At 41.5% G+C, this 24,289-nt stretch overlaps 1 protein-coding gene across 4 annotated transcripts in view; it reads right to left on the reverse strand.

The window, feature by feature from the left end:
• Positions 1–3,301: 3,301 nt before the first annotated feature.
• Positions 3,302–24,289, reverse strand: part of LOC107308460 (N-acetylated-alpha-linked acidic dipeptidase 2-like) — a 33,886-nt gene continuing 12,898 nt past the window's right edge. For 3 of the 4 annotated variants that reach the window (XM_015852363.2, XM_015852364.2, XM_015852368.2), the window contains 13 exons: positions 22,912–23,005; positions 22,533–22,631; positions 21,010–21,095; positions 20,024–20,143; positions 19,512–19,594; positions 17,047–17,110; positions 14,851–14,918; positions 12,078–12,169; positions 10,618–10,708; positions 9,697–9,961; positions 6,313–6,394; positions 5,198–5,290; positions 3,302–4,304 (listed from right to left, as the gene is read on the reverse strand). In XM_015852363.2, the coding sequence (XP_015707849.1) occupies positions 4,115–4,304; positions 5,198–5,290; positions 6,313–6,394; positions 9,697–9,961; positions 10,618–10,708; positions 12,078–12,169; positions 14,851–14,918; positions 17,047–17,110; positions 19,512–19,594; positions 20,024–20,143; positions 21,010–21,095; positions 22,533–22,631; positions 22,912–23,005 (1,427 nt within the window). In that variant the 3' untranslated portion in view covers positions 3,302–4,114. Of the gene's footprint in view, positions 4,305–5,197; positions 5,291–6,312; positions 6,395–9,083; positions 9,479–9,696; positions 9,962–10,617; positions 10,709–12,077; positions 12,170–14,850; positions 14,919–17,046; positions 17,111–19,511; positions 19,595–20,023; positions 20,144–21,009; positions 21,096–22,532; positions 22,632–22,911; positions 23,006–24,289 lie in introns of those variants that run through there. The other variant, XM_015852365.2, reaches the window with a different exon arrangement.

Below are 24,289 nucleotides of genomic sequence, written 5' to 3' on the forward strand. Positions count from 1 at the left end.
TTCAGGGAGCTGCTTGTAATCAGGTAGTACTGTATACATAAACATGAGCTCAAACTTCAGAACTTCTACCTTTACTTGTGGACACTGTTAACATTTGGATTGTTTACTTGTGAATATAACCTAAACAGAGGTTTCTGTTCAGAATTACTCTTTGATATTAGCTCTGAAAATCAGAAGCCTGACAGCACTTCTGTGACAGAACTTTTACTTCAATGAATTCATAAATTAAATGGAATGCTTATGCTTGCCAAGAGCCACAGCTTAACAATGGAAAGAAGATAAAGGAGGAAAAAGTAAGTGCAGCATATTCAATGTAGTTGAAAAGTAATTTTTAAGAGACAGGTTTTCAGATGTCTGTAGGAAGAGACAATATGAATGTTGTAGAAAATGCACCAAGACTGAGGGTTAACATAAAGCAACAGCGCTCAGTGCGAATGATCTGAAGGACTGAACTGAAATCACGGTGCTTTGTAATTTTTCCTTTTATCTTCATAGAAGTTCACCCTGTTGCTGTGTGGATGTGAGCACAGAGGCACAAAAGCATTTCTTTTTGCTTCTATTTCTCTGCTTGGTTTGAGCTGCTCCCCACATTCCTGGTGGGTTGTTTTAGCTTGTTTGGCTAATGGACGATGTTTCTTTTGGCAAATGGACAATGGGATGAAGAGAAAGAAGCACACACAGAATCATTAATGATTAAGAGGGGAAGGCACCTCTGTGTCCACCTGGTCCACCCCTGCTCCAGAGCAGAGTGCCCAGGGCCGAGTCAGGCAGCTTCTGGGGAAGTGGGGGAATGGTTTACAAGGGGGAATGGCTTTAAACTGAGACAGGGGAGGTTTAGGTTAGATATGAGGAGGAAGTTTTTCACACAGAGGGTGGTGATGCACTGGAACAGGTTGCCCAAGGAGGCTGTGGATGCCCCATCCCTGCAGGCATTCAAGGCCAGGCTGGATGTGGCTCTGGGCAGCCTGGTCTGGTGGTTGGTGACCCTGCACATAGCAGGGGGTTGGAAATGGATGATCATTGTGGTCCTTTTCAACCCAGGACATTCTATGATTCTATGGTACTAACAGTAAACTTGGCTTTAATTGTGAAGTGTGCTTCTTTCTGCACATAACAAGAGTCGGAGGATTCAGCTTTGTCCCATGGGCTGCAGGTGGTCTTTCAGGGCATGCAGGAAGTGCCAGAGGACTGAAGCTCAGCTGGGGAAGCAGAACCAGCGCTGCTTTGTTGAGCAGGGAGGTGCTGGTTCCAAGAATATCAGAAGGGAAAGTGATCTCAGAGGGAGCGAAGGCTTTCTGTGCTCTGTCTGCAGCTGACCCTGTATCCCCAGGCCGACATCCTGCTGCATGTGGGTTACCTAAGGATGTGTTGCTACAACAGTCGCTGCATCCAGCAACCGTGGCTTGTCTCCTTCTAAAAATACAGCCACGTTCGGAGGTAATGGGGGTGGCAGAGTCAGGAGTGTGTCAGCAGCTTTCTGTCAGTGAGCAGCCTAGCAGAACACATCTGGGGAAGCTGCCATGTAAACACAGCAAGTCTATTCTTATCTGCTGCCCTCCTGTGAAATGCTTTTCCTATTATCGCCTCTCTTGTTCTTTCCCCTTATGGAAGGCTGTAACACACACTTACTTGAACCAGGTCCAGCCCCTCCTGCATCAGGTTCCTCAAATCCAGTCCTCCTCCACTCGGTAAGCTCCCCGGGTCAGATCCATAAGGAAAATCAGTTGACACTGTCATGAGCTACCTCAGCTTCTTGGATTATATCTGGCACAAGCAAGTATAGAAACAATCCATTGCAAGCCTGTCTATGTTTCTCCTAACAATTGCCATCAGAAACTGATGCCTGTTGCACTTCTCTTGGAGCTCAGGTCTAGCACACTGTATGCTTACAGCTGAGTTACAGGGTTGAACAGGAGCCACGTGTACTTTATTTAGTGATACGTTAGGTCTCAGGCATGTAATGGCAATGCTCTGGCCAATTCAGCAGCTAATTCAGCTCCTATTGGTTGTTGCACGGCATGTGTAGTTCATCAAGGAGCATGTTGTTTGGTTTGGGTCAGAACAGCACAGCAGACACGAGGTTTCTGTACTTTTGCATTCAGTGCTGTAGTGTAGTCTATGATGTTCACTTAACTGTATGGCATTAAAATCTCATGGCTGAAAACAGGGATTTAGAGTAAGAGAAATCTAACAGGTCATGGTGAGTACACCCCATTCCTCCCCACTCAGGGCAGCTTTCCAGTTGCTTTTAATGCAAGAGATTCCAGTCTGCTTCCTTGTATCCTGTTTCAGAGTATAGATAGAGGTTATTTTCCCAGTAACGTCATGATCAGATTCCTAAAGCAAAGCAAAGGCACAAAAGCGGGTATCTTTAATCTGCCAGAGGGGTTTGATCCTCTTCTGCATCAAAATCATGGGCAGCTCACACAGTTGGCACTTAAAAACATGCCAAGACATTACAGGTTGTCTATAGAAGGACTGAATTATATAAATTGGGTTGGTGCAAAAGTGGGATGGGGAAACCTCAGTCTCATTCCCGCACAAAACCCTCAGTCTCTTGAGGCATGACTGTGCTGGGAAGGGTTGCTAAACCAAAGGGTTACAGGTGTTGAGAGAAGCAATGGTCTCAACCCCAAATGCTTCACCCTCAAAGGTACCACATCAGCTTCTGTCTTCATTAAGCTTAAGATCTGCAAGGTGCTTTTGGAAGTTATCCTGGAAGTCTGTGAGCATAAGCCATCTATAAATCGGTGTTTGGGTATCGCCATCCCTCTATAATATAATAGAGGAAGGGAAAGAGTCCTAAGCTCCACGGAGTTTTCAGGATGTAGCAGGTCATAATGACTCATTCATTCATACGTAATTATCAACATACATCCATGAGGGAGGAAGAGCTACTCGAGAAAAGGGAACAGTGACCAGCGAGGTCATGGATCAGTCTCCATTCTTCTTGGTAGCACAGTCCCCCGAAACCAATCCCCTGAGGGACTAAACAACTGTAATTTCTGGCTCCCGTATCTGAATTCAAGGTGTTTGGGTTGAGAACAGTTGAGAACAGTTGAGAACCTCTTGCTGAAGCCTGGTAGTGGTTGTGTCTGCTGCCCTGCTTGCAGTTCTGTTTTAGCACCACATCTGTTCTACTCCCCATAAAACAGGAAGCATTTCATTCCCTGCACCAATTTATGGTTGTGAGAAAAGCTGTATCCTACTTTATACAAGCAGAGAAAAAAAAAAAAAGGTTGTTATCAGTTTTTATTATCAGCTCCCTCACAAACAGGAATGAGATTTAATGAGAGGTTCATTTAGAGGCAAATGAAACTTCTTAAATGATTTATTTATTTATTTGCAGATTAAACAGTTTTGAACAGTTCAGACTTCGAACATCTTAAGGGGATCTACGGGAAGGAAAGGGACAGACTCTTCAGCCGGGTTTGTAGTGATAGAGCAAGGAGAAATGGCTTCTAGCTTAAAGAGGGTAGATTTAGGTTAGATATAAAAAGTATTTTATAGTGAGGGTGGTGAAGCACTGGAACAGGTTGCCCAGAGATGTGGTTGATGCCCCATCCCTGGAGATTTGCAAAGGGAGGCTGGACTAGGTCCTGAGCACCTGATCTAGCTGTAGATGACCTTGTTTATTGCAGGGGGGTTGGACTAGATGACCATTAAAGGTCCCTTCCAATTCTAAGGATTCTCTGATGGGAAACTCTCAGATCTTATCAAAAGACAGCATTACTCCATACACTCCAGCCCTGCACCAATAGTGGCAATGCTGCCATCCACCCCCTTCAACTGGAAGGAGACATCACTGTGTGAGAGAGCTCTTCCAGGAAAAAAAAGAAAGAAAAAGAGCCAAAGATGTAACTGGTTTGGGACTGGTGAGAGCATCAACAGGAGCAGAGAGGTCAGTTCTCAGTTATCCCACAATCTCTGTTTTCCATCTACAGGATGGAGGTACACAGTCACTGCCAGAGCGATGGATCCTCACTGTTCACCAGTCTCTGTAAACCTCCAAGAAAATGCTTTTGAAGGCTGGGATCTCATACACAGAGTGCAGTTAGCTGAGGATGGGTCACTGCAGTAGCCGCAGTACAGTGCGTTTTTTGAAGCCATCATCCTATGCTACTTCTTTCAGTGTCTCTGCAGCTGCCTGCACAGTGAAGGCTGCAATGGAAATCTGCCTCTTGACTTCTTCCCAGGCTCCGTGAAGGTCTGTTTTGCTTTCAATATCAAACATGGCATCATAGATACCTGGAAAGGACTCTCCAGCATACTTGTTGTGGTTGCTTGGAGCGAAGATGATGTGTCTGTGGGGGGGAAAAAAGGGTAGGTACACTAAGTAAAAAGAATCATGATTATTACGAGCATTTACATTATTTTGTATAATGAGTGGTTTCAGTCCTACCTTTAAATTTATTTTGTTCATGAAAGGCAATAAAGTGTATGTGTAGTATGCGAAGGATGCCCCCCAACTTGAAATGAACACTAAAGCAATGTTCCCAAGAACAAGTGAGGAGAACAACCATTTCAATGTTACGAAAGAATGAACAACGCTTTATCCTTGGAGGATGGAAGTTGCTCTGCCTAAAGGGACTTCTGGCTTAGTGCGAAAGCCATCAGCCAGTGAGTCAGGTGCATCCAGCCATCAGATGTATCCAGCCCTTGGGAAAAGGGGGATATTGTGAGCAAGGCAAGGCAGTTGCATACCTGACACTGGAAGCCAGCTTCTGGCAAGTGGAACTAAGAAATGCAGTGGACTTCTACAGAGATTATGGTGGTGAATTGAGCACTGCCATCCTCCAGACGTGCAGGCTTTTACTTCAATAGCAGCCAGTTAAGGATTAAAGACAATGGCAAACAGCTGAAGATCAGATGGATGGGACCTGGCAGAATAGCTCATGGGCCTTTATCTATATAAAAACTTCACAGAGTATCCTGGCTAATAGAGTGTGCCAGAACTGGGAAGATAGATAGGGTGGTGCAGACAAGGAATTCTCCTTGCAGGTTATCAACAAAGTCTCTATGAATTATACCCAAAATGGTAGCTTTTGAGCTATAATGCGTACATACAGCCTACACAGGAGATAAACTGGCTGGATTATTAGAGTGGATAGCTAAAATCAGCTTGGACAGCTAAAATCTTAAGAGTCAGAGGACTAAACTTAGGCAGTTAAGGAACTTGGACAAGTTGTTGCCTCACCTGTAAAACTTCCTTCCTGGTAAGCCAAGAGGATCAATGAAAGCTCTTTCTATAAACATCAGCTGATCGTTCATGATTCGCACTGCAACTGGGCTGCAGAGAATGGAAAGAAGATGCATTTCACATGGCGAGGAGACAACTGCTCCTTTTCAGTCAAATACCGCTCCTCTTCTTTGGATAGAAGGCCAGGTTTTCCCAATAGTGATAGGACATGTGAGTCCCATAGAATCATTACAATTGGAAAAGACCTCTAAGGTCCCACCCAAACATCAGCCCACCCCCACCATGCCAACCAACCATCCCTCAGTGCCACATCTCCACATTTCTTGAGCACCTCCAGGGACGGTGACTCCACCACTTCCCTGGCAGCCCGTGCCAATGCCTCAACATTCTTTCTGAGCAGAAGTGTTTCCTAATATCCAGCCTGAACCTCTGTTGCAACTTAAAGCCGTAGGGCTGCCCCCTAGTTTTTCAAGCACCACATGAATGTCTTATATACTCTCAAGCATCACTCTCTCCTTTAGGTATGCTAAAAGTATAAATATTTGTGTCACCTACAGCATTCAAGCATAGGTGTCTAAACACAGAGCTCAGTCCAACTTTAACTTCCACTGCTATCTTCTTTTCCATTTATTACAATAATTGTAATGACAAGCTGATATTTATAAGCTCTACAGCTGATACCATTCATCACTGAAAGCAGAATTAATCCTGGCAGATATTGCCTGTCTCAGAGTTCAGGGGCTCTGGTCCATACTAATCAGACAGACTCCCTGTGCAGTCAGTGCCCTCGCTGCCCTAAGCAGATGTGATTAACTGCCCTTCAAAATACTAATTTTGCTCCATGAAATATAAAGGGAATCAAGACAAGTAATTATATCTTTAAGGTGGATAAAAACTGAGCAAGATAAATATCACCCCAAGGAGAGAAAGAAACACAGGCTGCACTAGAAGCAAATCCAAAACTGACAGCAAGTTCAGCTGGTCTGCATTTGTAACTTTCTCCTACCAAAATCTGATGGAGGGCTTCAGGAATACCCCGGGACAAAGAAGGGAAAATCCAGAGACGAGATTTTACCAAAATGGAGATAGATACATATGTCCTTATGACTTACTCCTTCCTGTCCACTTGCTCAAGCCTCCTGTGAAATTCAGCTGCAGCCTCTGAGAAGTTCCCCACGGCGGAAAAAAGAGGATCTGGAATGGGAAGGATTTAAACAACTTCAGATGATCGCAGAGCCCAGTACACCTTTTAGTTGCCCAGGGGGAGCACAACTACATGTGTTTGGTTGTGCTGCTTGCATCAGTTTTCCTGTCTCTCCCAGAATTTATTACTTTCCTCAGTGCAGGCTTGGAAGAGCTTCCAGCAGGAAGAAAGACCTCGGCCATGCTGCACACTTGGCTGCTTTCTCCAGTTCTGCCCCTTGGCAGCCCATTCAACCTCATGCCACAGCTGAGCCACAGAAGCAGCAGACCTCCTCAATATCAGCAGCAATGATTTCCCCATGGAAGGGGCTGTTTAATACAGACCTGGGGAAAAGAAGCAATTTCTGCAGCCCATTTCTGTAGAGCAAGGTGAATGCTGGGAGCAGAAATGGCCTCACCAAAACTCACTACGCAGAAGGAAGTTTCACAACTTGCACATTTTGCCTACAGAAGTTTCAGAAATCTTTAGATAATCAAGAATATGATAGAACCATAGAATCAGGTGGGAAAGGACCAATAACATCGTCCAGTCCAATCATCCTCCCATTACCATAGCTACAGCAAACCACTAAACCAGATCTTGGAGCTCCTTATTCAGACACCTCTTGAACACTGCCAGGAACGGCGACTCCACCACCTCCCTGGGCAGCCATTCCAGTGCCTGACCACTCGCTGAGAGAAAAAGCTTTTCCTTATGTCCAGTCTAAACCTCATCTGATACAACTTGTGGCCATTTCCTCAGGTCCTGTTTGGTGCCTGGGAGAAGAGGCCAAGCCCCTCCTCATCACAACCTCCCTTCAGGAAGTTGTAGAGTGCAATGAGGTCTCCCCTGAGCCTCCTCTGCTCCAGGCTAAACAATCCCAGCTCCCTGAGCTGCTCCTCATAAGACTTGTGCTCCAGACCCCTCACCAGTTTCGTTACCCTTCTCTGGACGCATTTCAGGGCCTCGATGTCTTTCTTGTAGTGAGGGGCCCAAAACTGAATGCAGTACTTGAGGTGTAGCCTCACAAGTGTTGAGTACAGGAACATGGATGAGGTCAGCACCTAAATCCAGCCCCTTGTGGGCAACTCCAGCCCATCTATGCTCATAAATTCATCACACTACTATAGAAAGTGCATAGGCTTTCTTTTCCCAGGACTGCTATTGAAACCTGTTCTGCAGTTTCTATTTCCAGCAAACTCATTTATTCATCACCAGCCCACAATTATTCTTGCATTAATATTTCTCCTTAGTTTACATAAGTAGAAGCACAGATTTTGCCCCTGCAGCCAGTTTATGGACTGTGGCACAGAGTCACCTTGCTGGGGAGGATTTGCACTTGTCCACGACTGCACTTCCCTGGGGCGATAGTTATCAGCTTGCCAGAGGACAGAGCTCTGTCCCACTGACATCATGGCTGTGTTGAGGCAGCAGATTGTATTTCAGAAGCAGTAGGAAGGGATTTAAGAAAAAAAGGGAAAGGTCATCTGAAAATATATAAGAGAATTTGTGCTCATGTTCATGAGCTACTCTGTGATGCCAATTTTTGGTTATTTTAAGAAATATTATCACTTTTCTTCTTTTCGTCCACCTCTCCCACCCCCCCACCCCTGCAGGCCTTATTTCCAATAGCTCATTATTACAAGTAAATATTTCATGAAGAAAAGGCTTCCAGCGTTCAGTGTTGCAGAGGAACAGCTGAAATGGTTGCACAAAGGCAAATTAAAAACTTCATCAACTGTTTTGAAGGACAATTATGTGATTTATTCAGCTTTAATTAACAGCTTTCTGACATTGGGGGATGTCAGTGAGCAGCTCTATAGAAATGTTTGGTGAAATGAATTTTGATTTTCATAATATTGTAAAGACTACATCTTTATTGTAATTCACTCTGGTGTCACTGAATAGACATAAAATGAGAATCATAGGTTTATCTGAGAAATGTTTTAAAACTGATCAGGCATCAGAGGAGATACATGAAAATAATGAAAAAGAATGAAAAGGTTGGAAAACATTCCTTGTCAGAGTGCCCCATCTGCAAAGTTCTTAAGGAGACAGTTCAGTGTTACGGAGAAAAAAGACTTCTATAGCCTAGCTGACATAGGAACAAATATGCATCATTTGGAAGTTAATTTGGGCATGTGAAATGAGAAAGAAACACAAACAACAAGAATAAAAGATGTAATAGAAATTTTAAGAGATATTCCAATACTGGAAAAAAGAAAGTCCAGTCTTGATGTTTCCTTATAAGATACACTGCAGTTCATTGACTTAAATCTTCCTGTTAGGTGAACTCAGCCCAGGCAACCCATGACAAAGGGTTTCCTTTGTGGCCCCATGGCAAAAAACATCACTCCAAAATGGTCAGGAGTTTTCCACCTAGGCGACTAGACAACCTCTGCCCTTCCAGACAACCCAAAAGAGTATTGTATTAAAGCTAACTCATGTCTTCTAACCTATGAGTCCATCAGATACCAAATGGGTTAGGGACTTCCAGAAGTCCTCTTTGGTACAGGAACACAAGGGGTGAAATAGGCAAGGAGAAAGAAAGAAGAGAAAGGGAGAGAAAGGAGAATGACTGTGGAGACAATCCAGAGAGGTTGTAGATGCCCCATCCGTGGAGGCATTCAAGGCCAGGCTGGATGTGGCTCTGGTCAACTTGGCCTGGTGGTTGGTGACCCTGCACATAGCAGGGGGTTGAAACTGGATGATCATTGTGGTCCTTTTCAACCCAGGCCATTCTATGATTCTATCCAAGCTTGTGATCAGATCACTCTGCGTCTCCCATTCTGTTACGTGCCTCATTACAATGAGCTCACACACTCAGTAAATGCACTTATGCAGAAATTAAAGGGTTCTGTTGACTAAAAGTGGCACCCAGGCATTGATTTAGAGGGGAAGCAGGTTTCCCAAGGTCACGTTAAGCCTTTGACTTGTGTCTTGCAAATTATAGGCAGCTGCCACCAATATTTAATCCGTCTTCTTTTTTTCTAAGGAAAATAATCTGGGCATGGGTGAGAACCAGGGTGATACCATCTCTTTGTTCTGCCTTTGATTCTTGTTTATGGCTGCTCATCAGTACTGTGATAACACACCTAATAATATAAATGAACATTATTATAACTCACTCATCTCTAAACAATACTGTGTTAATCCCAGTTAGGTTCAGAAAGATCTTTTTTTAGAGGATCTTAACACGATAGCAGGTTGGAAACAGAAAAGGAACTGAGTTTCAGAGGGAGAACAGACACATCATGTCTCTGCATAACTCCAGTTGGCCCACTCAACTAATTCTGCTTTGGCTGTTACTCACCAAATGACACTCTGTATGTTTTCAGCTGTTCTTCATGTTTCTTGGCCAATTTATAGATTCTGTTGCTGTATCCTTTTAAGGCCTCTCCATAGTCTCTACAGTCGAATGGAATGACCTGGGAATCTGCAAGTTCATAAACCAGTTTGCCTCGCAGCTTGGCAATTGCTAGCTGCTTCTTGAAGGTGGGGTCATAAAATTTTTCCACTAACTCAAAGGTCTCATACACAGTGTGATAAACAGGATAATTGCTGTATTTATCTGTTTTCTGAAATGAAAAAAAAGAGCAAGTAAATTTGTCAGTAACTGCAGTTAAGGTTGTACTGCCGCCATGATGTTCTGCACAGCTTCCAAATCAAAAAAGCTACTTCTTACAAAACACAATTTACTCCCCTTCTTTCTGTGTGCTTATCTTCAGAAAATAAAGGAACCCAAATCCATGACTGTCACACAAGAAAAAGGGGGCAGTTTTCCTTCTGTCCACCTACACAGACCTGACTTCAGTTCCCTTGGACAGACGTGGCCTTGAATGATTTGGAAATCAGTCGGAAGTCTGGGATCACAGAAATCCTCAGCCATGGCCCCTCTGAATAATATTTCCTGAACAAACTCCATGGGGATGTATATATTAAGGGCACTGCTAATAGTACAGCGGAATGAAATCCACCCTCCCAATCAGATACTATAAATACACTCCTGAGAACTTGATAGCCCATAAAATGTACGCATTACTGTAACGTTTTATTCTCCACGCCATTAGGTTCCTTGTTAAATTCTAAAATAGTACTGATGAGTCAAAAACGAGCCAAAAATTCATCGAAGCTTTTATTATTATTAATATTATTATGAACTATGAATAAATGCTTTTAAAGGATGACAGTTCATCACCACTGAACCCCTCAGAGAACCCTTCTGTTGGCTCACCCTGTTCTTGGTGTAGCGGACTCTGCCAGATGCAATTCCCAGTCGCTGGAAGTAAGCTTCAAAATCACTGCCTGATCCCAGTTTGTTTATTCTGCATGTAGGAAACAGAACGTGCCAGAGAGGCAGTGTTTATTTTATAAGATGGTGGTAATGAATGCAAAATGCAGATTTACAGAGAAATGGAGGTCAAGGCTTCTGAAGGGCACACCAGGGACGCCAGTCAGTTCAGAGAGTAGATGAGCAGCAAGCTTAATTACCCTAACTGATTTTATTCCAGCACACTAATCCAGTATCCAGTATTACTACAAGGATCTTTTAAAGGTAGCATCCCTGATTGTGACCACATTAGGAAAAAAATGAACGTGGCACGCACAAGAACTGTAGCTTTGCATCAGATCTGCAGTCATAAGATATTAAATGCCTATTCCCAAATTAAAAGGAATAGAGAGGCAATATATGTAAAGACAGATGTGCTTCATACTTAGCGCATCCCACAGTACAAAGACCAGCAAATAATTTCCACAGCACAAGACAGATTAGCATTTGTTACTTACAAGTAAATATTGCCATCTGCTGGGTAGGTGTGGCAAGACAGAGGAAAAGCAAAATAACAGTAGTAAAGATGTTGTATTCTAAGTATTTTTGAATATTGATTTGATATTAACTTTTAGGGTTAAGTGTCTGGCCAGGAGGATAGGTGAGTAGTTGGCATTTCCTGTTAAAAATAAATAACCCAGCTTCTTCTGTTAGCATGTATTTCTGAAAGAAAAAAGATCAGCATCAGCTAAGAGAGATTAGATCTAATAGGATTTTCAAAAGGAAGAAATCTTGTGTGAGCTTAATGTGTCTAGAAGAACATTACCAAGGCTCGAAAGTTGATAGGGTCATCCATGCAGAACACTGGGTCAAATGATACAGGGGGCAGTTCTATTTGCCTAATGAGAATGTAAGATTTAACCTTAGCAGTCACGCGCTTAAACAATGTGCTGAGGTTTTAATACCTTCAAATATAGATTTTTAATGTATAACATCTACATCCATTGTATAAACAAATAATAATTATCACGAGAGCTTTTCAATTACTGCCCAAGGCAGATTCTTTCCACAAAGCACTTGTTTAGCATAATAGTCTTGATATTACCTCATACAGAAGAGTAACTAAATTATACTTCGACTTTTTTCCCCAGCCTGCACTTCCATGTTGGCTTTCCAAGTATTTTTTCTGTTCAAAACAGACTTTTGAAGAGTGTGAGGTTTTCTCTTGCAGCGGACGTAGAAGTCACAATCATCCACAAAAGGAAGTCAAGACATTTTATTCTATTTTAGATATCATTAAGAGACTTCAAATACTAAAAGATTTTTGCAGCGCTGTCAACAACACATCCTGAAGAATTTGAGAGAGGAGCCATACTATGATACAATGAAAATATTGGGAAAGGGAAAACAGAGTAATTACTTACCTGGGATAACTGTTATTTTCAGGTGCGGGGTCTTTCTCAAGCCAACTCTCATAAAGAGATTTATTTTCATAACCTTCATCAGGGCTTGAAATCTGGAGAAAAACAGATTATAATCTCATTGGGAGTACCTCAAAGTCAAGCTGGTATCAAGAGACCTTAACCAACAGCACTGCTGTGTGTAAGGAGGTACACATACCCTACTTACTGCTATATACAACTAAATAGCATCTCACAGGCACCTGGAGCCAACCACAGGCAGAGGGTAGAGCAAGACAAAAGCTGAAAGACACAAAACTAAACACATCTGGGGTTTCACAGAATCATAGAATGGCCTGGGTTGAAAAGGACCACAATGATCATCCAGTTCCAACCCCCTGCTATGTGCAGGGTCACCAACCACCAGACCAGGCTGCCCAGAGCCACATCCAGCCTGGCCTTGAATGCCTGCAGGAATAGGACATCCACAGACTCCTTGGGCAACCTGTTCCAGTGTGTCACCACCCTCTGTGTGAAAAACTTCCTCCTCATATCTAATGTAAACCTCCCCTGTCTCAGTTTAATCAGCCATTCCCAGTCCTGTTTATACACTCCCTTCAAGTACTGCAAGGCCACAAAGAGGTCTCCCCAGAGCATTCTCTTCTCCGAAAATTATGAAGCTAGGAAATTGCCTGTCCAAAGTTGCTAGAAGAACTATGGAAGAGTTCTACATAAATCAAAATCCTGGTCCTTGTCTCCAGCTATGCTTATTTGTCTGTGACAGCTATGGCTAAAGTTACCATTGTCCAAATGTAAAATTGCTTACAATGTGCCCAAGATTGGGATTTTTCTCTTTTTTAATTTAATTATTTTTTTTTTACTTTTATTATTATTTTTATTTTTATTATTATTGTTGTTATTATTATTATTAATGTAAAGCATAAATGTGCATGGCTAGGTGCATAACACTGTTGAGCCTTAATACAGCATTGAAAAATACACAGACTCCGAGTGGACAACGATAGGAGCTCTGACCTCTAAAATTATGGCAACAGTTAGTAGAAAAAAGAGCAACTTTGTGAAGCAGTCACTTGACTACTGTCATTCTCAGGGCATTTCAGCAAAATTCTAATGATAAATTGGAAGTGGCGTAACAGGAGCAAGCTGAACTCTTGACACAGGCAAGTGAAAGTGCTTCATGCTCTGGCGGAGATGCTATTCTAACAGTTCTGGTCATAACAAAACCATTGGCCAGCATTTTCATACAATGCTAAGAACCTTGTAAGATGTACTGTTCACTCTAACTTAAGATTTACGTCTGGAATCAGATCCCGGGACAATAAAGATGTTTGAATCCTTATATAAATTTTATTCACAGAATCACAGAATCACCAAGGTTGGAAAAGACCTAAAAGATCATCCAGTCCAACTGTCCACCTATTACCAATAGCTCCCACTAAACCATGTCCCTCAACACAACATCCAGTCGTTCCTTGAACACTCCCATGGTCGGTAACTCCACCACCTCCCTGGGCAGCCCATTCCAGTGCCTGACCATTCTTTCAGAGAAGTAGTATTTCCTTATGTCCAACCTAAATCTCCCTGGCACAGCTTAAAGCCATTCCCTCTAGTGATTCTCTCTAGATTCTGTGATACCAGAATAGGTGAGGCAAGGAAAAGACGTATCAGGGCTCTACAGTGATATCAGTCACCTGAACATATGTTTCTATACTACCAGAAATGGTGGCCTAGTTAGAAGTGATTTTTCAACACATTGCCCTTGGTATCTCTGATTTCTCTTCAACAGTCCATAAAAACATCATTTTCCTTCGGGAAATCCCCAAAACGTCTATTAATGATCTTACAGTGAAGGTCAAAGGAGTGTGAAAGAAAGGATTCACGAGAGATATACAGTCACTGGAGGCCACTTGGGACACATCAACATTGGTAAATAAATTAGAGATGGTCTGGAATTGAAAACTACAAAATTGAAGCACTTTAAAAACTGAACCAGGATTTTATCTTCCAGGCTGATGAGAGGCAGTCACACAAGAAGAAAAGCAAAAATTACTCTCTAGAAAACTGTGGCATGAAACTGAAAAGAAAAAAAGAGCATATGGAGAAAATGCATTGTAGATGAGATTCTTCAGAGAGAGAAAGTAAATCTTTCAGCCTTGTGATAATGTGTGCTGAGAGTTAAAAAAACAAAGGAGACATGATCTGACCACTTGTAGTAAAGCAAATCCAAACATCTGGCCCACTACACAGCCCATTCAGTACTCTGATATTTATTATAGTGTCTCAGAAGCTCAGTGAGATCTGGAGGTGATTCAAGGGCATCTGAGAAAAACTGGTATCGAGCCAACGTGAAAAGAAATAGGTTTTAGATTTTAATAGATTGCATTTGAATGTGAAATGCAGTTTATTTCCTTGCATGCTTACAAGAATTGATCTTGCTTACGTGTTTTCTTATTTATTTATTCAATTATCTATATTCCAAGTTTTGTACATACATATATATATATACAGTTATCTATACATACAGTTATTTCACTATATATTGCAAATAATATTCCAGTTATGTCAGGGATACATTTTAACCTTGCTGTGAGTACTAAGGAACTGTGAGCCTGGACCGTGTACCACTGAGAGAATGTTTTGCCACTCATCTTAGTAGGATCAAGATTCATTCAGCACTGCTATAAGACAAAAGCAATGTTACTCAGTAGTCTCATCTTGTCCAGTAAATCTGCACATCCTTAGAAAATCAAGAACAACAAACACTCTGATTCAGTACCTCTTTTGTTAGGTTGTGTATCAGTTTGTAGAGAAGAGGGGTGCAGTCAACTCGCAACGTGTAGTTGCCTGAAAATGAAGCACAGACATGGAAATCTTCTCTCCACATACCATTGCCATAATCTTCCTAATGGATTAATCCCTGCAGTGCTTTCTTAGACAAACTCCTCGACTCCAAGGCAGAGAATTTAGATCTTTCCTCAGAACAGATACAGAAACAGACTGTTTATTTGGTCACACTTTGTAAGCTTCTGTTTCTACACAACAATAATGCACTGTTTACTGAACATGCAAAGTAATGTAATGAGGCTTCCCCATAGTTCTAGAATACGTGCAACTATCCTTCATCAGCTACTTGTCACTCATTGGCCCCGTCACTTGTGTGCTCCCCAAAGCTTACATTAAACAGCAGGTAGTGCTAAGTCCGTTAGTGTCTCATAGGGAAGCTGTCAGTCATAGCAGCAAGAGCCTCACTGCTGAGGAAGGCAGGACTGCAAAGCAGTCTTTTCTGTAGCCGCCCAAGAGCAGCTGGGCAAACATCTGTTCCTCTCAGATGTGGACAACTAGAAGGGTGAGAGGGTTTTGACATAATGAAACCTCAGAAAACACTGTTATTAGATGGTGTCATTGCTTTAGACCTGGGGTCATCCAGGAAAGTGAAAGATGCCCAAATACTTAAAACAGCCCACTGATAATGGTGCTTTTTTTGCCTTATTACATATCTTTCCCACTGGTTTTACTTCCACACTTTCTTCGATGCACAAAGCAAGAGATGTGTTTGAGTAACAAGGATTTGGAAGCAAATAGTTAATGCAGCAGCGTGTTGGCTGCTGATCAGCTGAAAAAAATGAACGTGTTACAATCCATGCTGAGAATATGAAGCAGTTGTAAAGTTATTATTTCATCCACGAGATCTAAGTGTGAACTTCTGCTCCACTTTTTCCACAGCATGCACGCTGTATAATTGAAGGAACAGCTCTACTGTCCTTACACCCAACCTCCAACACAGTATTTAGAAACTGGGTTTGGCTTTTCTTTTTTTCCAGTCCTTTTGTGACAGACAGAATTTTCATCTGACAGGAGTGAAAAGAGTTGTTAAATGTGTCTATTGATATCCATTTTAGTCACACAGAGTAAGCGCAAAATGGTTGGGTTTAACATGGGAAAAGCGATGCCCAAAAGAACTGAGAATACGGCACTGAACAGATTCAGGGGGCTCTGGTTGGGGCTGTTCGGCCTGGAGAGAAGGCTCTGGGGAGACCTGAGAGAGGCCTTTCAGTACCTAAAGGGGGGCTGTAAGAATGAGGACACTCTTTGTCAGGGTCTGCTGTGATAGAACAAGGGGAAATGGTTTCAAACAAAACGAGGGGTGATTTAAACCGGGTATTAGGAAGAAGGTTTTTACAGTGAGGTTGGTGCGGCACTGGCACAGGCTGCCCACAATGGTGGTGGATGCCCCATCCCTGGAGACACTCAAGGTGAGGCTGGGTGAGGCTCAGAGCAACTGATGGAGCTGTGGGTGTCTCTGTTCATTGCAGGGCAGTTGGACTGGATGGCCTTTAAGGGTCCTTTCCAACTCGAACAATCATTTTATTCTATGATGATTTCAGCACAGAAAACAGCAAATGAAATCCTATAATTAAGCTCAGAACAATTTAGAGATATAGTTCTCGCTATACTGATTTAGGTCATTGTGCTTGCTCTAACTTCCCACATCTAGTTTCTAAGCAGCATTCCTCTATGCCGGATTCTTCTGAGAATCTGAAGGACACAGTAAATTAAATAACAGTGGATCACTTTTTTTGTGAATCACTCCAGAGATCTCATTTTTCTATGACAGCCCTGGCATACTCTGCAAGGAACTCTGCACAGCCTCCCTCTTCACAGCTCTGCACAAAGGTGTGCGCCCCATCCCAAAGCAACAAAATGATTCCCCACACCTACAAACATAAGCACGAGGTTTTGACACTAATTGTCTTGTGACTGTAAATAAGTGTCCCAAGATGCTACACTTCCATAGGTAAAGGAGCTGGAGCTGCACATACAGTCTGTACATGCTAACTGTAATTGTATAATAACTCCTAAGCAATTAAGATAATATAATTGATGTTTGCTAGCTCTGGATGCAATAATAACACACAGTGAACTACTGAAACTGACATCCATAAAGTAAAGTGAGTTTAAAAGGAAGACACACCTTCTATAGAAGAGTCTGTATTGATGTACGCCACTGCCCGTTCCTGGAGGACTCTGGCATTTTCCTGAGGTTGTAAAAGTGTAATTATTATTTTCCTTTAGTGACATTTACTCGAGAGCATAATAAATGTACCAGCCTTTTTGTTTTGTTTTTGTTTTTTAGCCACACTGCCTTTAAAAAATAAGTCAGAATAAGTAGCACAATGTATGTATGTATGCACTTTACATAGTAATGTTTGAGGATGGGTCAATGATTTGAGCATATAACATTCACTCTTCTGGGACTCATTTTTTTTCCTGGAAACCACCCACAAAATGTGGGTGCTGCCTGCTGCAAGAAGGGACAGGAAAGTTGATGCAAATGATATGAAGCTGCAGGGAGTGGATGACTCACCAGAGGGCTGTGCAGCCAACCAGAGGGACCTGGACAGGATGGAGAGGGACTAACAGGAACCTCATGGAGTTCAGTGAGAAGTGTAGTGTCCTGAACCTGGGCAAGGACAGCCCCAGGCACCAGCACAGACTGGGAACACCCAGCTGGAAAGCAGTTCTGCATAAATGGTCCTGAGAGCCCACTGAACATGAGACAGCAGAATGCACTTGATGCTAAGAAGTCTGACAATGCTCCTGTCTGCATGAGGCCACCAGCAGGCCGAAAGAGGTGATATTTCATCTATTCAATGCTTGTGAGCCCACAACTGGAGTTCACTGTCCAGTTCTGGGCCCCCCAGTACAAGAGATATGGACATACTGGAGAGAGTCCAGATGGGCTTTGAATATCTCTACAGAAGGAGACTAAAAATCTTCTCTGGGCAACCTCTTTCCTGAGCTCCATCATCCTTAACATAAAGAAACATGTTTCTATGGAACTTTCTGTGTTGAAGTTTCAGGCCACTGCTCCTTGCCCTATCACTACGCATCACCGAGTAGAGCCTGGCATCATTCAATCTGCCTTCCACCTCCCTTTAGATATTTACAAACATACAAACATTTACAAACACCTCCTCAATTTTCTTCTCCTCAGGCTGAACAGACCCAGGTTACTCAGCCTTTCCTCATGCAGGAGATGCTCCAGGCTCCCTATCATCTTTGTGGACCTCCACTGGGAGACCCCTGTCCTTTTTGAACTGGGGAGCACAGAATTGGACATGGTATCCTAAATGTGGCCTCACCAGTTCAGCTACTGATATCACGTTCCAGTATTTAACTGAATTTTAACAATGATAAAGTGAGTATTGCTGTAATTTCCACACTCACTTATTACAAAAAAAGATGAATCAAAGCTGTTTTGAGTCAACTAAGCATCGCTTTCATGATAAATATTTACACACACATGCTTAATTTTTTTGCAAACCAGTAATTATTTTTGGAATTGATATTCTAATCAGGAAGTGGTATGTTACTCAATCCTGGCTTTGTAATGGATATTCTAATGAGGTCAGTAATTGATACTTGATTCATTCAATTTATAAACAACTAATTATTTTTTAAACATGTGAACTACAAATTAGCTGGATGATTGATAACTCCATGATGCGCTCACTATCTTTACAACAAACACTAGAGAAGATTCTGCAGGAGAATACAAAGGAAGAAAGCAATCTTGTATGTGCATACACGGGGCCACGCGTATGTAGAAAAGCATATCTGCAGCATAAATTCCTTCAAGATGTCTTTATGTAACAAAGGGATGTTGCCACGCTTGCAGAGTCTTTGTTACAGAGAAGACAGTACATACAATGGGTTAATTTTCCCCAAGATTTAGTAGATGGCAGATCTGGCAGCTGCAGGAAAATGAATGTAAGCTGTGAGGAACGTCTCCAGAGAAACTGAAATCTAATTTTGGTGTCAAAGAGGAGGAATGCACACCACTGAGACAAAGCAGGAAAACAATAACAGAAAAACATCGAGGTTCAGATATGAGTGGTGCTTAGAAGCTTCTAATCTACTACAGCTGCCATGGCATGAAATAGTGGATGATAGATTACTGGCTATTACATTATTAAGCAAACAACATTACAGAGCAGCAGAAGTAATATGAGAACAAGAATACAAAGCACTAATCTATTCATTACTTGCTCAAGAGAAATAGATCTTTTAAGAATCATGCTTTCATGCACCTCATACTTAAAACAATTGTTCTTTTTTCTCTTGATAGCATCTAAACATGCCCACATACATAGAGAAAGAAATCATAAATAAAAGGTTAATATACACTATGCTTTTGTTACCACTAGAATTCGGGAGAGCTGAGGCTTTAGTACCGACTCCCTCCACTCAATAAGTAATTTTAAAGGTAATTTATGTTATGTTTTCTTTGTCTAATGTCCCGTAAAACAACAAAAAGGGGCAGAGTGCCTATTTCAAAAGCAAAATCCAAGTTCTATAAACACAGCGTCATAAATAATATTTTAACAGCAAAATAATCTGTTAAATGTTTCAGTGCTAATGAACCATGTGATTTACCTCAGCCCACTCTGTGGAACCCAGCAACCCAAACTCCTCTGCATCCCAACTGGCAAAAATGATAGTTCGCTTGGGTCTCCAACCTGCAGTCACATAATTAAGTTTGCAAATCCAGCTCATCTTAGGATGTCGAGAGAAAGATTGCCACAGTTAATTGAATCTCTTTAAGAAAATAGACTTAATTGATATAGTAGTAATATATATATATATAATCATACTAAGTTCTTTGGAGAAATAGATTACTGCAAAGACATTTCTTCTTAATGCAAAATTTCCATTCCATACAACTAAAATAGTAATATTACACTGACGAGAAAGATGAGGGAATAAATTCAGCCAACTAAGATGGATCTCTTCAACGAATCTGTATGTTTCATAATGGAACAGACTCCCAACTTTCTGTAAAGGTGAAGCTTAAATCAAAACAGCTGCTACTAAGGAGTATTCAACACTGTCTCTCAAAGCTGTTCTTCTCAATATGCACCACTTTGAGCCCATAAAAAGTAAGTTACCTTCCATCTTCATTTTACCAAAACTTCGAACAACCTCTTGAAGAACAGCTGCACCCGTACTTGGATCAATACCGCCAAACACCCAGGAGTCTCTATGACCTCCCAAAATAACGTATCTATCTGCAAACAAGCACACGATATCAATCCTGACTTAAAAATGCATTTATGTCATTTGCGTTTCCATTGATTTCATCATTATTATTCAGCATATTTGTCAGTAATGTGGAAGTGGGATTTAGTGCATCCTCAACCGCTTAGTCAACGACACCAAGCTCCATAATGTGGCTGAAACAATGGAGAGGAGGGATGCCACCCAGAGACAACAGGACAGGCTGGAGAGACGGACCCATGTAAATCTCATGAAGTTCAATAAGGCAAGTGCAAGGTCCTACATCTGGTTCAGGGCAATTCCAAGCACAGATACAGACTGGGGGATGAGTGGATTGAGTGCAGCCCTGACAAGCAAGTATTCCGGATAGAGCCAACAGTGTGCTCTCACAGCCCAGGCGGAGAACAGTATCCCGTTCTTCATCAGATAAGGGGGTTGGAACAGGGTGGGTTTTACCATTCCTTCCAATGCAAGCGATTCTATTCCACACACTTTTTGAATTAACATTCTTTTATGCATGTCCTGTTACTCAGTCCCAACAATAGGATGTTAAGGTCCTAAATCATAACCAGTTTTCTGCACTTTGCATTCTGTCAAGATTTGCAAGACAAAGCATGTTAATTATATAAGCAGAATCCCATGGTAAAAGGACAGGCATGTAAAGAATTATATCTATCATTCTAGCATTATAATTCGAGTACACTCTTGAGAATGCCTGTTAAGAACAGTGTAGTGGAGGGATGGGACAAGCTATTAAAGATTTCTCAGATTCCAATACTATCTGGCTAATTTAGTAACTTTTTCTTGCAACCCAATGACAAGTTCAGCAAACACCAAATAAATAAGGAATTAAAATCCTCAGGCACCTTATGCTCACCTGGTTCCACAGCTCCTCTGATGATACCAACAACGTTGTAAATTCGAGCAACTTTATTGTTTGTATGAACATGCATTCTGACTTTTCTGAAACAAAAAGCAGTTGGTGTAACCATCCCTGAGAAGCTTGTAACTAAGAAAGTTTCTGTTTTGCTTTCTGTGTTCATTCATCACTTATCTAATCTATCATGCTGCATCAGCATCCCATGTCTTATTTCAAGTTAAACTGTTGGCAGAAAGGGGCCTACACAGGCCAGCCTCTAAAGTTTCAAACCTTTAAAGAGAGATGGAAGTTGGAGAGACAGTCATTATAAACAGTTATGCACAAATACATTGAAATGTCTGTTTAGGAGAGTAGATCAAAGTGATCAAAATTTGTCAAAGCAAAAGAATATATTAAAAAACAAAAACAAAAAAACCCACAATTTCTCATGAAACTTTATAAAAAGAAAGGAAATTCAGGTATTAGAAGAAATAAAAATAATGTACTCTTCAGCCCCTTTTAACCTATAGAAGACACAAAGAATGAAACAACACTAACTTGGGGTCTGGCAAAACCCCAAGAGCTTCACATCTTTTCAGCAGCAAATCTGCATGGCTGTCAAAATGCAGACCCACTTCTCAAGACAGCTACTGGATCACTGCCCAGAAAATAAGTGGCACCTGTGGCTTAAACATACTTACACTAGCATATTTCCACACACAACTGTCCGTCTACCTAGACTCAAAAGTCTCATTTTGATATAGAATTACTGTGATAGAAAAGTATATGCAGGATTAGCCTCTATTTACAAACATTACTTCCCCTATCAAGCGGGAAGATGTTAAAAAGTGCGTTCAAAAATATTTCCTTTGCATACGTGTTCACAATGAATCATGGTAGTTAGCAAAATACTATTGATAATCCAACAGTTCCAAGTCCAATTTCTCCCTAATCCAATTAGTAAAACATTGTGCTTCATTTTCTTATGTCCCGTTATTTTTACAGACTTTCAACCATGGGAACCAGCTTTGGGAAACAGAAGGTGGACTCACGAACCACTTCCACATTCCACAGCTCCTACATTCAAAGAAACACTGGGAGGGTTTCCAGTGGACAATGGAAAACTATCTAGAAGAGTACTACTGAATTAGTAGTGCTTCCCTTCTGGACATCTACAAAGTGGCTTAACTAATTTTCCCTTGGTCAGTAGAAACATGAAAGAAAAACTAATGGATAGATGGACTGGTTATGTATACTCTTGGCATCCATCTACCATTTACACTGGGGAACACTGAGCACTGTAGTTTTGATCATTTACTTTCTAATTCTAATATTTATCATTGAGTGTTGACCACTAAGAATGAAGTTAATTTATCCAGGGCAGGGTGGTCTGAACTAGATTTGACTTCAAAGACCCTTTCATCTAAAACCATTCTATGATTGTATGTTTCTATTAGAACACCTCTGATTGTATTATTTCACAGTCTTTTTCTTGTGGCCATTTTTGCCATTTTAATAAACAGTTGAGTATTAAAACAGACCTTGTTGAAAAGCTGTGCACAAATCCTGGCCCTATGTTATAAGACACATTGAGAGCTCCCTTCCAGGTGCTGTCTGGAGCTGCGGGTCCTCCCATTGCACTGTTAAGTAAAAACCAAGAAGAACATAGTTGAGCAGCGGGCTAAAATCAGAAATTCCTGCAATAGCTGCTGCACCAAAACCAAAGTGGGCTTACAGAATTCTTAAAAGCATCATGCCAGAAACATATTTCTCCGAATCTCTGAAATTTCAGAAGCACATGCTACTACAAACTAACAGTAAATACAAGGAACTCTACAGGTTTTACCATCTTAGAATAAAACATCTCACAGTACATTTGTGAATACTGAATTGTGGTGAAGAGGACTGATGTGTACTCACCGCAATAACACTTCTGCATCATGATATCCAATGGGATGAACTGGGATTTTTGGAATCCCTACACCTTCATTAACTTTGTATCGAAAAATGTACTCTAAAAAAAAACAGAGCAAAATATCCATCGTATAGCATTCTTATCAGATACCACCATACTAAACTGAGATTTTTTTATTGATGCAGCCATGTAACAGCCTCAAGCATCCATCAATTCCTTAATCATTTCTTACATCATTTCTTAGATATTGCTTTGTAGAAAACCAAAACATAATAAGAGAATCACAAATCCAACGGTGTTTCTGCGCAGCCCCCACAAGAGGTCTAAAGAGGATTCTTAAAGAGACTGATTGCATCACATTCAGAGAACATTCAAGCTGAAAACATCTAGACACGGGAAGACTTATGCATATCAGACACATTTCTTTGTTTCTAAACTCGCCTGAGCATCCACTTAGAGTTGTTTGTAGAAAGAGATTATTGGTGTGGATATATCCCTAATCTGAATGCACGCCTGACTGAAGACTAGACTTGCTGTCCATCTACATTATTGTGTCTCTTCAAAGCTGAATGTGGAATAACCAATCTGGTGTTTGCCTTTTGCATGCTTCAGAAGACATCCACAGCTGCATTTGGGAGTTGGTCTCAATGATCTCTAGAGGTCCCTTCCAACCCCTGCAATTCTGATTCTGTGATTTACCTAGGTTGCAGACAGTCCCTCTGAAACTAGTGAGCCAGGTGCAAACACCCTGCCCTGCTAGGTTTGTTTTTCTTTTCTATATGGTGTTGTGTTATGCCCCCAGTAATAATCACAAGCCAGTGAGTTCCCCAGAAGCACCCTTTTGTTGCCATCCCATTGGCATACAGGACTGGTAGGCACCTTAATTCAGGCTGCCAATAGGGACAAGAAAAGCATTTGGTGCCAAGTTTCAAAAGTCTCTAGGCCACTGTTATTGTTATTACAGAAATCTACACCCTGTATGGAGAATTTTAAACTGTTTGGAATTTAGGATGAGAAAGAAAGCATACCTACAAGCAAAGCTATTACTCCTCTTTGATGATAGACTATAGTGTAGTCTAAACTTGTCCTCTTGCGAAACAAAGAGATTTAAAAACAGCTGTAAATTATCACTCATTTTCAACTACTTTGCAGTCTGAAAACCTGAAATCATTCACCTGAGAGTTATAAGGCTGAGAAAATGCAAAGAGATTCTCCCAAAAACGCAACCTTCCCCACCTAACTCAAAAGCAACCAGTCGAAATGACATACAGGCAGAATCTAATGTGCAACAGGAAAATGGATGACTGCTGAAAGTAATTCTAGGTAACTTTTCTTTTTGCATCTGTACCAAAACCAGATGAATTTCTAGAGCTACAGTAACTT

Source organism: Coturnix japonica, chromosome 1, assembly GCF_001577835.2.
Source record: "Coturnix japonica isolate 7356 chromosome 1, Coturnix japonica 2.1, whole genome shotgun sequence".
NCBI lineage: Eukaryota > Metazoa > Chordata > Aves > Galliformes > Phasianidae > Coturnix > Coturnix japonica.